Source organism: Hydra vulgaris, chromosome 11, assembly GCF_038396675.1.
Source record: "Hydra vulgaris chromosome 11, alternate assembly HydraT2T_AEP".
NCBI classification, from domain to species: Eukaryota; Metazoa; Cnidaria; class Hydrozoa; order Anthoathecata; family Hydridae; genus Hydra; species Hydra vulgaris.
Window position 1 is genome coordinate 37,920,935 of NC_088930.1, and position 14,904 is coordinate 37,935,838.

At 30.3% G+C, this 14,904-nt stretch overlaps 1 protein-coding gene across 1 annotated transcript in view; it reads left to right on the forward strand.

The window, feature by feature from the left end:
• The first annotated feature begins 1,242 nt into the window (after positions 1 to 1,242).
• LOC100200627 (glycine betaine transporter BetL) overlaps positions 1,243 to 14,904 on the forward strand; it is a 34,621-nt gene continuing 20,959 nt past the window's right edge. The window contains exons 1-4 of the mRNA XM_065810989.1: positions 1,243 to 1,729; positions 8,051 to 8,304; positions 8,403 to 8,553; positions 12,383 to 12,804. Of these exons, the coding sequence (XP_065667061.1) occupies positions 1,626 to 1,729; positions 8,051 to 8,304; positions 8,403 to 8,553; positions 12,383 to 12,804 (931 nt within the window). The 5' untranslated portion in view covers positions 1,243 to 1,625. The remainder of the gene's footprint in view (positions 1,730 to 8,050; positions 8,305 to 8,402; positions 8,554 to 12,382; positions 12,805 to 14,904) is intronic.

Consider the following 14,904-nt stretch of genomic DNA (forward strand, 5'->3'; position numbering starts at 1 on the left):
TGTAGTTGTGAAAATATACACACACACACAAAAAAAAACTTGTCGCTTTCACGTTGAGGGCAGTTGTGGCCAAAATTTTAGGCCTTTTTTCTTCCCAGGCTCATATCATCGCAATTTTTTGCCAAGCATCTTTATCTCGAACAACAAAAATAGCCCCTCTGCCCCTGATTTTACACTTTGTTAACTATCTGCCACTGGTTTTACAAACACTTGTTAACTTGTATAAATGCAAACTAATTTTAAGTGTTAATTTTCTATTAAGTAATAAAAATTAAATACAGCCTTTAGCAATCAAAACCAAAAGTGCCTTTTTTTCTGTGTACGTTCCAAATTTTGGATTCAAATTAGGATTAAAGGTTCTATATATGTATGTAAATACTCTAATATCTGGCCTAGGTTTTCAAAGCTGGCAATATGCACTATATACTTACAGCATAAATAGTTGCACATTTTTATAAACTCAGAATGCCTAGGGTTTTACGAAAAAATACAACTCTTTACACAGTTGCTTTTTAAATTATAGTTTTTTTTCCTTATTCATGTTTTTTTATATTCAATAATGCAAATTTACCTATTTTAGTTTTAGACCTTATGAAAGAAGCAAAATATAGCGCAACATATTTTTTCTGGTTTAAAAAGCTCACTTTCTTCTGGGATTGCCTATAAATTTTTTTTTTTGTATTGTTTTGTTTTGTTGTTTTTTTTAAAAATAAAGCTTTTTTTTTCTAATTTTTTTTTTTTTAATTTTTTTTTTTTTTTTTGCATTTGCTTTTTTTTAAAAAAAAAAAGCACATGAAACTTTTTTTATGTAATTGCTCAACGCACTTAAGTATAAAATTTACAAGATTGCATTTTCGCATATATTTTTAAAATAACTTGGCGGACTTTGTGAATGCTATTTTGCGCTTTATGAGACATTCATTTTTCACATAGGCGGATTTTCGCAGTTAATTAATTAGCTTTAAAACTCTGTACCTGATCTTTAAAAAATGTCCATTTTTTTAACTTGGATTTCTTAAGAAATCTCTCACTATTCTATGCTGGACGTTTTTGTTTATTCAATTTGCATAAAAAATGAATGTGTCGTATAGAATAATAATAATAATACTTTTGACTTAAGGTTAAGAATTATCAATAAAACCAAAGGACTAAGCAACAATTAAAATTTTCACATCAACAACTTAAAAACAGATTATAATAACCTCGACAAGAATTCAAATCTTATTTTATCTCGAACGCCACAATTAAATAAAATGTTTAAAAGCCTCTTAAGATATTTTAATTTATTCGTATAAAATTAAAAGTTTATTATTTAAGTGAAATGACTTTAAATTATGCGCAAAATATGTAATTATGGTTAACAACTCTTGTCAAAAGAATATGTTAAATTAAGAACGTAGCTTTTAAATATAGAAAAATTTAATTTTTGGTTTAAAAGCGCCTTCGTCACATTAATTTTAAACCAATCGGATTACGTTTGTTTCGGAAATACCTTTGTTCCGCTAAAGTTTATTAGTTACTTAAGTATTGTACATTTAAAGTAAAATCACACAAGTTTATAGAATTTATGATGTTCTTGTAGAACAAACATTGTTGAGCAAATTTAAAATACAGTTTTTTAAAAAATGACCGAAAAAGATGAAGATGAGACAAAGAATGATACTGCATCAAGACTGAACAACATTAACAAAAGAAACATTGAGCAATTGCAAAGAAAACACATGGAGAAGTATTTTTTTTTAAGTTACTATAAATTTCTTTAGTATATTTTAAAGCTATTTTACAGATAAAATGCTTAGTATAACATAGAGTTTCAGCATTATTCACAAAGAGGTGGACCAGAACATTGTAAATTAAAAGTTGTAAAAAATTCAACTAATAAAAATAAAATGCTAAAACAAAGGGAATGCTAAGTAAAATCAATACAAACGCAAACACACATTTCAAACTTTAAAAAACAGAAGTTAAATTGTGATAAAAATATCATTTGTAACAAATCGGTGAAACGAAAAAGGTCGTATTTTGTATACATATTCTGTTGCAAATATTGCATGAGATGCTATCAGTAAAGAAAGAGTGCATGCAACTATTAACGAACAGTGCCATGAAAGGAAAGTTGAGATGCAGTTTATTAACGGGAGCAATAAATCAGAGGCATTTTCTAGAATTAAGTATATTTTCCTCTTTGATAATGTTATTTTATGAGTGCATAATGAAGCAATTACCCATTTAATGGTAACTAACTAGTGCTATCTATTGACACATGCATTACGCCTACGATAACGCAAGCGGGTCAGAAGTATTTTATCTGCACGATTCAAAACATAAACAATCATTTTTTTACAGTAATGAAGTATAGTTCTGGGTTGATCCCGTACTTAACACTGTTATGTAATGAACCACGTGCTCTATACGTTTGTAAGTCGGTTAATAATAAGTTGATTTGTTCGTTAATTTTAATCGCATAAATGTTTAAAGGTTGTCGTAAATTGGAGAGTTTTTTGAATCTTAATTTTTTTCTTAATGCTAATAATTATCTTGCATAAACGAATAATTTTTGGTCTAAATAATGCACTTATACTAGCATATATTTATATAGTCCCCGATCAAATTTAGCCCACTTAATAAATTTTCTAGAATTTAGATTATTTAATGGTTTAGGTGCCATTAAAGTTGGTTGCAATGTCTTTATTTAGTGATTTATGTTTTTTTTTTTTTATAACTTAACACTTTCAGGCTATTAGCAATATAAAATTATTTTTAGGGTACCAACATTTTCAGGGGGCCAAACAGCATCTCTTTAATTCATGACATCTATGTTTTATCATTCGTGCTGTTTTACTATGTGTTCTTTAAGTGCATTATTATTTTTTATTTTTATTTTTTTGTTAATTATTGTAATTCAATTACATTAAGTTTATATTACAATATACTTTAAACTATTTTTAAAGAATATTTACGCAATTTGTATATTTTGCTTCAATATTTTCTATACAAACCAATTTTTATTTGCTTTAAAATATTTTTTTTGTAAATAAGTTGTTTAAAAGTTCTGAATAAGAAAATGGGGAAGTAAAGGAGACATCAGTTCTAAAAAAAAGCAATTATTCAATATCTTCTGACAAATAAGCATTACATCATAAGTGAAATATCTAGAAAATGTGAGATATAAAGGCGCACTGTAAACAAAATCAAAGACAAATTTAAAAATGGTCTTACGTTAAATATTAAAAGGCAGGGTAAATGTGGCCGGAAAAAAAAAACACCAAGGAATGAGAAAGAGCTAGTGAAAATAGTAAAAGCAAATAAATTTGCTACATACTCAGCAACTACCAACTAGTTGAATGAGGTGGAACTAAATGTAGCAACAACCACCGTTCAACGAAGTTTACATGGATTGGGGAACAGAAGTAGAAGGTCAGTGCAAAAGCCAAAACTAACTAGTTCTCAGAGAAAAAAGCGCCTGGATTGGGCAAAGAAGCTCAGTAGTTTCACTGTTGATGACTGGAAGTCGGCAATTCATTGTAATACCAAAATAAAATTTTATTTTCTTAATGTTCTCGTGTTGGTATTAAGTGATTGTTTTTATTGTTTTCTCCAGGTATGCTTTAGTGATGAGTCTATTATAGAAAATATGACTCAAAAGGCTCAATATGTTAAAAGGGCTTCCAATTAAAAATTTTATAAAGATTGACTTTTAGACAATTTAACATCCTCCTAAGGTCATGTTTTGGTCGGTTATTATTTGAAAAGACCTTGATCAACTGTACATTATGGATCGAATATTGAAACAGGATCAATGCAAAAAAGTCATTAGAACCAATCTTTTACCTCAATTTCTTTTTTTCTATATAAGCAAAAAAAAATGTTTAAACTAGATAGAGTCTCATGTCACACTGCAAAATCCATTAAAAAATTATTGTCATCTCAAAGAAATACAACTTTTGGATTAGTCAGAGAACTCCCCAGATCTAAATCCAATAGAAAGTGTAAAGGAGCTATTAAAAGTAGAAATTTTGCTAGAAATAGTCACAAATAAGCCGAAATTGATTAAAAAAATTGTTTGGTATTGGAAACATAATTCACATTTGAAAGAATGGGCTTAAATTGCATTTACATTATGCCAAATTGTTTTTGAGCAGTTACAACAAATAAAGGAAGATCAAAAAAATATTAAAAACTCATATTATTAAACATATTCATATTGTTATTTTGTGTAACTTATGCTAGAAAATAGTTATACTTTATTTATATATAAATTTTTAATCTGTATTTTTATAGAAACATAGGTTTTACTTTCAAGAAGATTAAAAATAAAAAAACTAACAACGGGGCCTAATAATTTGATCGAGAACGGTATATATATATATATATATATATATATATATATATATATATATATATATATATATATATATATATATATATATATTAGGGTGCATCAAACGCCCCAAGGTTTTTAAATATCCTTGTACCCATTTTAAGAAGATTTCTTTTGGACTAAAATGGTATAATATAAAATATTTCTTACTCATATTAACATTTAGGGGGTCCTCCAGTCATTTGAAAAATTTTCATTTACCTATCATAGACTATAAACTGTTATTAATTTCTTCAACGGTTTTTCATGTTTAAGTTTAAAATAAATAATGTTAATTTAGTTTAATAATACTATATCTTTGATTATTATATCCTTGCTGTCTGCATTTGACTGAATTAAATATTTTTGGACTTCCTTATGAGAGAAAAATCCGGAACTTTTTCCTGTTATTTTGAATATACCTGTTGTTAAGCAACTATCTTTTTTAATTATATAATAAAAATTTTACATATTTACTAATTTTTATCATTTTTCATAGCATGAGTGATAATAGTGATAATACTTTTCAGTAGTATGACCTGTAATGGCATCTCCTTCCAATTCACAATCCAAAGGTACAAGGAAGTTTCTTTCAATATTTGGTTTGGGTGAAGCTATTTCACCTGAAAATGCAGTGATCACTGGTGTCCGCCTTCCAACCAGACGTCAAGTACTCCGTTGCTTAATGTACCACACAAATGTTCCAAATAAAATCACTAATGTAAACCATTCTCAATGGAAGCAGCAAGGCTAGTATTGAACCAACTAGTGGTATTTTATGGAAAACAAATATTCCAATGATTTCAGAACTCAAAGCTTGTGAACGCATCATACAATTGCTAAAGTAAAATACTAAACTCAGGGTGATACCAAAGGAACGCAGACCTAATTCATTAGTTGTAAGCAGGATCAATGCTATGGAAGCTTCACTACATGAAACTTTTCCACTCTGGCAAGCTGATGTAGAAAAGCTTATTGCGAATGCAAAGGTATGGCATTTCTCCACTCCATGTAAACTAACAGAACTTCAACTTTTGGATCAAAAGATAGCATATTAGATAAAAAGATTCAACAAAGTAATGTGCGAAAACAATTGGCATAGAGAATAGCTGTTAAAGAGAAGCGAAGAGCAGATGAAGAAGGAGAAGAAACAGCAACTCGAAGCCTATTTGATACAGATATTAGTGATGAAGGTAAATGTGACATGAATTTTGAGATTCCGAAGACATGTAAACGATCCCATCACCGTTTCTCGCACACTGGGACATCTGCATTTATTATTCATGATATATTGAAACGTCCTAAACTTGTTGCTTTAGCAACATGCTTGAATATGTCTGCAGCTCAACAAGCAATATTTACAGCAGCTTTGATTGAAGAGTCACAAGACAACAGTTCTAGTATGTCTACTTCTTATGCTACTGCAGACAGATCCCGGATAAATGTTGTTTCGCAATTGGCAAAAGACTATAAAGAACAATGGGTTGCACCAGACTTGGCAACTCTTCATTGGGACTCAAAATTGATGACTTCTTTTACTGATAAGAGCTCGTCTGAAGAACGGCCTTGTGTAGTGGTTGGAAATGCAGAAAATTTGAAGCTACTCGGTGTTCTAATATATCCATCTGGCGAAGAAAGCTCAGACAACAAAATAGCTAATCTAACACTTGATCTGTTAAATTCCTGGCATTATAAAGAGTCAATTGTCAACATGACAATTGACACTACCGCCTCAAACACAGGCCACGTTTCTGCAGCACGTGTGACAATCCAACAAAGACTTGGTAAAGCCTTGCTATGGTCTGGCTGTTGCCATCATATTGGGGAAGTTGTGCTTTCACTTCTATTAAAATCTTTCACACGATCTTAAAATTGAGACTTCCAGATCACCTGATGTAGTTCTTTTTTCAAAATTCCGAAAGAACTTTAGTCTTATAGGCAAAACGTTTAAGAAATTATCTCTGACACGCTTTGACTCGACGAAGTCTTACAATCAAGAAGCCAAAACTTTTCTTTCCTCATGCAGCTCTGAAGTCCTGAGGGCTACTCAAGCTGAGCTTAAACTGAGACGTGATGATTACAAGGAGTTTATTTATCTATGCACACTCTTCTTAGACACAGAGGATACAGAAGACAGTGTTTTCACCTTTAACAGACCGGGTGCATTACGCAAGGCAAGATGGATGGCCAAACTAATCTATTCTATCAAAATATGCAACAGCATATTAATGATCTTCATCAATCATTAATATCCTGTTGCAAAGCATATTAATGATCTTCATCGAGGGAGTATTACAACCGCCCACCAAGTGGAAAAAATATATGATTTTGTTGTATTTGTGACTCATGTCTACAGCACATGGTAGATGGCGTGCACATCAGCTGCAGATGCTCCTTAGAACAATCTTCAGCTCTTTCGCAAACTTTTGCAATAGAAGCAGTAAATGCTAATATTGAAAAGAGTGACATACCTGCATTTCAGCGCCATTTGTGATTTCTAACTGCAGAAATGGTGCCTCTGGCTCTATTCAGCCATTTTACACCATGCGCTGAGAAACGTCTGCTGGCCGACCGGTTGCTTGAAATTCATTCAACCGCACCAGTTACATCCCCAAGAGAACGATATGGGACAGGTTTTGGAAAGCCACATTTCCCTTCTAAAGAAGATATCACATCAACTAAACGGGCAAATTTTATTCTATTAGATTTATGGTTTACGTTTTACGCACTAAAACTGCAGCCATCTTTAATGATGACGTTTCTCGCTGGCCTGAATATGGAGCATATCAAGCTTCAATCACTAACATTCAAGCAATAACTGTCACTTACGACTGTGCAGAAAGAGGAATTAAGCTTAGCAGCGACGTTTTAATAACTGCCAAGACTAAAGCAGTGTACCAAAACAAATTGCATGTGATCGAAAAGGATCGTCAAAGGCAACCAGATTTAAGAAAATCAAGCTAAAGTTTATATAAGCAATTATCTATGCACTGTAAACTATTATTACTGTATTTTTAACTTTACTGACAATAAGTAAGCGCTAAACAACTTAATAAAAACTAATAATATAATGTTTTCCAGCTGTTTTTCTTGTTATAACGGTCGCGTAATACATTATTTGCTATATTAATCTATATACAAAACTTTGCATCAATGGAGGACCCCTTAAACATTGACTTTAAAACTGAAATTTCAGCTAAAAGCGTAAAACAATGTTTGGAAAAAAATTAATTTAGGTACAGTCAAAATTTTTATTGTTTACAAAAACATGAGGAAAAATGAAAAAAATGTTTTGTGTTTCAAATATGTAAGTTATTTAGGAAAATAAGCAAATATTTAGTCAACAAAAAAAAGTTAAAAACTTGCTTGACAATTTTTTAATTACGCTTTACTGAATCCTCTCTTTTTTAATTACACCATCCATTCCGTTCTGTTGAACTTGTACTTTTTAGGAATCCAAATAATTGTAGCCCCAAACCTTATACCACAAACACTATTTAAAAAATCTTCATAATTTTTTATGTTTAATTTACTCAGTTATTAACAATACATTATTTAGTTATTTACTTATAAAATATTAAAAGAAATCGCTAATCGTTGAATCTGTGCGTAACTTTTAGGAGTGGAACGGAATTGGCAAGGAATAGAGAAATGCTTAACTTGCCAATTATATTTTTTGTTTGCTTTTAGATGCCTAAGTGTTAAGGGGAAAATAGGACCTTTCAAATTTTACTTTAATCCTTTTACTACAATCGTATCCGCAGTTATAATTTGGGCGTTTGTTGCATACTGTATTTCTCAACCTCTCAGTGCAAAAAGAGACCTTATGAAAGTAAAACGTTGGGTAACTGACAAATGGACATGGTTGTATATTGGAACACAGGATGCTTGGGCGCTGTTTGTTGTGGTTTTGTATTTCTCGAAGTATTCGTCTTTGAAGCTAGGTGATTATTGTTAAGTTATGGTAAAAATTATGTTTATTATTATTATTAAATTATTACTATAAATAATAAATAATGTGAATATAATATTTTAATTTCAGGCCGCGATGATGAAAAACCTGAGTATAGCAACAGTAATTACTTTATGATGTTATTCAGCGCTGGAGTTGGTATTGGCTTGTTTTATTACGGAGTTGCTGAACCTATATATCACTACAAACCAAAAGCCTACGGAAATCGTTTTTACCAAAGGTACAGTGTTAAATAATTGAATTAATTATAAATATAATAATTAATCAACTAAATTGAATAAATCTCTCCTAAAATAAGAAAATATTTTTAGTACTTTTATGAAGAAAATATATAAAAAACAGAAGAAAGAATAATTTGGTTGGTTGCAAAAATGTTCAGTTTGTCATGATAATTATATGTTCAAATAAACTCAAAAATTCACGCATATATGCTATCATTTACATATTATTATGAGAGGTGCGTGAATATATGAATTTAAGTTTTTCAATCTTTTAAAGTCATTTCAATAAATAATTTTTTATTTTATAAATAAGTCTTTTTAGTGTAATTGTATAAAACCTGAGTTAAAATGTAGAGCACACTGTAGAATCTTGAAAGTGGTTCTATAAACTTATGATTTTATAAATATAAAATACTATATTTATCAACGTTGATTATTAACAATAACATAATGCAATAACATAACGCAGCTTGTCCGATATGAGCTATAAAAATTACAAGAGGTCATAAATTCGGACCGTTATAAATTCTGTAAACATAAATGACTAATATATTATTAATAAAAAGTTATAAGTCCTTCCATCCCGCCATACATTTTAATGCGGAGATAAGACGTCCTACGGACGGCGCATGTCCACTGGGATTAAGATTATGTCACCAGCATTTCTTTTACACAATCAAAATTATGTTTAGATTCGTGGAATTCTCTTATCTCAGTTAAGTATTCATTCTTCCATTATTTTATAAAATGTTCAAGAACAATTTTGTAGAGTTCAAATCGTTTATTTAAATTGATCTCAATATTAATATCACAGTTTAACTTACTTACAAACACGAGATGTTTTGGTGTTAAAGTTTCAAAACAAGTTTCGTTATATACGAGAGTCAACGGTAAATTGTTATTAACTGTTTCTATTTCTTGTAACAATTTTAATAATGCCAAAACTCATTCGGAAATAAACTACGAATTTTAATTTATTTTTTAATGAATATTTTATAAATTTGATTAAAATTCTTAAATCAATGTAGACAGGAGTAGAATCCAACAAAAAATTTCATTTGTATTTAAATTTTTAAATTCATTTTTAACTTTTGATAACAGAGAAGACAATAAAATCATTGCTCGTAATTCTAGTCGCGGAACAGTGAGCTACAGAGCCACTCTAGACTTACACTAGAATCTACACAGTAAGAGAGACAAAATAGTGTGAATCATTTATAATACAACTAAGATAGGTGCAAGTACCATAAGCATATTATTTATATTTTATTTTTAAAGTTTTAAAACTGTATTTACTGTATTTACTACAACTACTACTACTACTACTACTACTACTACTACTACTACTACTACTACTACTACTACTACTACTACTACTACTACTACTACTACTACTACTACTACTACTACTACTACTACTACTACTACTACTACTACTACTACTACTACTACTACTACTACTACTACTACTACTACTACTACTACTACTACTACTACTACTACTACTACTACTACTACTACTACTACTACTACTACTACTACTACTACTACTACTACTACTACTACTACTACTACTACTACTACTACTACTACTACTACTACTACTACTACTACTACTAGGTTCATCATTAATATAAAGAGATATAAAACCTTATCACATGGTATCTAAGATGGCATTGTTTGCTGATGATACTATCATTTATTCTTGTCTTGATAAGAAGCCAACACTCACTGATTGCTTGGAGGAAGACATTTGAGCTTGAAAAGGATCTCACTTTTGCTGAGTTTTGTTGTTCTTATTTTTAAAATAAGAACAACAAAACTTTTCTTTTGCATTAAATGAAATCATATAATTGCAACAGATTTTTTATTTATTTGCTGGACTTAAAAATTTTCCCAATAAGTGGACAATAACAACTGACATAAACTAAAACTTGAAAATGATTTTTAATGAAAAATCATTACCATTAAATTTAGTGGTGGTTTTTATGAGATAACCGCAGGATAAAGATGTGACATGAAAATGCGAGCATATATCAATTAAGATGTTATTGCACCTATTGCTTCCCTTCTGTCATGGTAATATAGAGAGTACGTTCAATAAGAAAATATGTCATGAAATTTTTTTTGAACGGAAAACATTTGCAACAGAAGCAATAAAGTTCAATGTACAATGATTGTGAAGTCAATTGCAAAAATTGAAGCAAGGACAGTTAAAACCATGCGAGTGATTAATTGAATCTTTGTCATGTTGAAAATAGTGCTATACTTAAACTTTACTTAAACAAGATTAAGTAAAAAGGTTTCTTTCTTGTTCTTCTTCTTGTTCTTGTTCTTCTTGTTCTTGTTCTTCTTGTTCTTGTTCTTCTTCTTCATCTTCTTGTTCTTCTTCTTCTTGTTCTTCTTCTTCTTGTTCTTCTTCTTCTTGTTCTTCTTCTTCATCTTCTTGTTCTTCTTCTTCATCTTCTTGTTCTTCTTCTTCTTGTTCTTCTTCTTCATCTACTTGTTCTTCTTCTTCATCTACTTGTTCTTCTTCTTCTTCTTCTTCTTCTTCTTCTTCTTCTTCTTCTTCTTCTTCTTCTTCTTCTTCTTCTTCTTCTTCTTCTTATTCTTCTTCTTCATCTTCTTGTTCTTCTTCTTCTTCTTCTTCTTCTTCTTCTTCTTCTTCTTCTTCTTCTTCTTCTTCTTCTTCTTCTTGTTCTTCTTCTTGTTCTTCTTCTTCTTCTTGTTCTTCTTCTTGTTCTTCTTCTTGTTCTTCTTCTTGTTCTTCTTCTTCTTCTTCTTCTTCTTCTTCTTCTTCTTGTTCTTCTTCTTGTTCTTCTTCTTGTTCTTCTTCTTGTTCTTCTTCTTCTTCTTCTTCTTGTTCTTCTTCTTCTTCTTCTTCTTCTTCTTCTTCTTCTTCTTCTTCTTCTTCTTGTTCTTCTTCTTGTTCTTCTTCTTGTTCTTCTTCTTGTTCTTCTTCTTGTTCTTCTTCTTGTTCTTCTTCTTGTTCTTCTTCTTGTTCTTCTTTTTCTTTTTCATTTTCTCTTTCTTCTTCATTTTCTTTTTCTTTTTCATTTTCTCTTTCTTCTTCATTTTCTTTTTCTTCTTCGTTTTCTTTTTCTTCTTCGTTTTATTTTTCTTTTTCATTTTCTTTTTCTTCTTCATGCTCTTCTTCTTCTTTTTGTCTTTAGAAAAATCAGGAAAAAAAAAAAAATAAAATAATAAATAATAATAAATAAGAATAAAAAAAATTGATCTGGAAAAGTATTTAAAAAAGAAAACCATAATAACTAATTTAAGGTTTAAGTTATTTTTTGTTTAAACCTCATTATTGTTGGATTTTTTATCGATATTGAAATTTTTGTTTCTTAAGACCCTTAAACCAGTCAAAGATGGTTTGATTAACACTACTTTTTTTTTTTAAGTTTTTTTTTTACCCATACGTTTCAAATTTGCCTAATCTAATTAGCCAATACGCTTTTCCCGTTGAAAATATGAGCCAATTGGCTTTTCTCGTTGGAAATAAGAGGGTTTTTATTAAAGTCTCAAATAAAATTTAACTCAAGAACTCTACTCTATAAGTCAGCTACATGCTGTTGACAATAACTCCTTCTCTATATGCTGAAATATATATCTACTCTAATAATAATGATAAAGAAAATACTTGAACTCATTTTACAAGTTTATTGAAGTATAACAAGACATTTTTAAAATTTTTAAAATTAGCGATGGATTCGAATTAAAATAAAAAATAATGCGTAAGCGGCATTGCTAATTAGGAAATGAGGAAATACTATACATTAGCGTTTTTTATAGCTTTGTTGGTAACTATAATTTTTTTTATAGATACAGTGACAACCAGCAAGCACAAGATGCCATCAATTTAACATATTTTCATTGGGGTTTTCATGGTTGGATTGTTTATGTCATTATTGGTTTGTTATTAGGTTTTCTTTCTTATCGACGTGGTCTACCTCTAACTATGCGTACTTGTTTTTACCCAATCCTTGGAGAAAAGATATTTGGCGTTATTGGAGATTTAATTGATACTTTATGTATAATTTGTACAATGTTTGGTGTTTGTACAAGTCTTGGATTGGGAGTTGTTCAGTTAAATAATGGAATTCATCGTATTGATTCGCGCATTAAGGAAGGAGTAAATGTTCAAATAGTAATTATTTGGTGTGTCACTGCTTGTGCCACTGCTTCAGTTGTCAGTGGATTAAAGTTTGGCATCAAGTTACTTTCACAAGTGTGTTTTGGAATGGGTTTGTTTATTTTCGTTTATCATATAACTTTGCACCACTTTTAAAGATTAGTATACTAATTTTAAAACACTTTTTTACGTAGGAGAGCGCAGACTAAGCCTAAATAACATTAAGATTTAAATCTTTATTGATTATGACTACCCCTACAAAAATAAAGATTTTAATACGTTTTTCTTTGTAAATTGGGTATAACCATATTTCCTAAAGCTTATATATATATATATATATATATATATATATATATATATATATATACAGGGGCGTTGCGTGTGATATTTTCAGGGGGTGGGGGGGAGGGGAAGAGACCTTGTTTTTCCCAATTGCTTAACATTGTTTTCACAATTGTTTTTTATAAGTCAAGAATTCAAGAAATCAATTTCTGTCCTATTTACAAAATCTACTGATTGCTATACAACACTGCACTCACTCTCATGAATTGCCAAATATCAGTATTTATTAACTTCTATTAACAAAACATAGCTTCCTTTACATATATACAAAATATTCAGTTTTAAAAAGCGTCTGCAAGTTTTACACATTCAAGGTGAAATTGTATCAGTCCAAAATGAAATCATATAATTGCAACAGATTTTTTATTTATTTGCTGGACTTAGAAAATTTCCAAATAAGTGGACAATAACAACTGACATAAGCAATTCAGTAGCATGAGACTATCCAATCTCTCATCAATCATTATTGTTCTCGGATGTGATTTTACAATCTTGAGTTGACTGAAAGAACGCTCATTTTATGCTACACCATAAGCAGCTGTGATTACAAAAATGCATAATTTATGGGCTCGTTTCAGTATATTCTTTAACTTCACAACATGTTACAAAACGTCTTGCAGCATCTTGACTTGTGTTCTTGATGTCTTAAAATCTTCATCACCTTCTTCTAAACAGATATCTATCAAAATTTCTATCTGACCTTTCAGCACATGAACGTCTGGAATATGATCCTTGTATCCAGGTGTAAAAAGTTTGTTTGCTTTTGTTAAGTTTTTAATACTCAAATTAGCTTTATTTAACGGAAAACTAAAAATTTTGGTGATAGGGGCAAATATTTCCTTTAATGCTGCCGAGTTTTCGGTTAAACCCATGGCTAGAGAGTCTATGACCTCTTTGAATTCTTTCCGGTAAAAAGCTTTCATCTCCTTTGCTATTAATCTATGGTGTCATTCGTAATCGTTTTCTGCATCAATGTGTAATTTCCTAGAAAATATTACTGCACTTTCAATCAAATTATTCATAGCATCTGTATCGTTACTGATATTTTATATGTTCTTGGCAGTACTTTCAATTACATTAATACTATCAATTACATTGAAGTTTGGACTTTCTAAGATTTCTGTTAATATTTTTATCTTCTTAATGATATTCTTCATGAAGAAAAGAGGAATGAAAATCAAAAGTTGTTACTTATTTCAGAAGTCCCATTGCCTTAGTTCTCGTGACAGTATCAAAAATCTTATTATTTGAGATGCTCTGAAGAAGATCAATAACCTACTCTAAACACTGATTTAAAGCCTTAATAAATTTTGCTCGTGCGGTCCATCTTGTTCTAGACAGGTTTACAAGCTGTATTGCGCTGTCAATGTCTTCAAGTTTTTCTTTAAATGACTAAATCTTTTTGTGCTTGATGTGAAGAAAACATGCAACTGTTCGAGGACATTAAACAATTCTCGTATTAAAGTATTAACATTGCAGGCATGTTCAAGCCCTGTGTTTGTTCTGTGGTCTTGACAAGGTATGTAGGGTACATTTTGGCCAACTTTTTCTGTTATATACTTTTGTACTCCTTTAAATTGTCCAGACATTGAACTCACGTAGTTATACGACTGAAAAGCCATCTTTGATGTGTCAATGCCTTCTTTATGTAAAGAAGATAAAATTAGCTCAGCCATCCCTTTTCCAGTCTTATCAGTGCATTCGATGGATTTCAAAAGCCTTTCCCGAATCTCACCGTTTTCACTGGCTGTTCTCACAACTATACTCATTATGTCCTTGTGTGACATATCGGGAGTAGTGTCGGCCATTACGGAAAAAAATTGGAGCTGTTAACTTCATTAACGATCTTCTCTTTAATTCAGTTGCAACT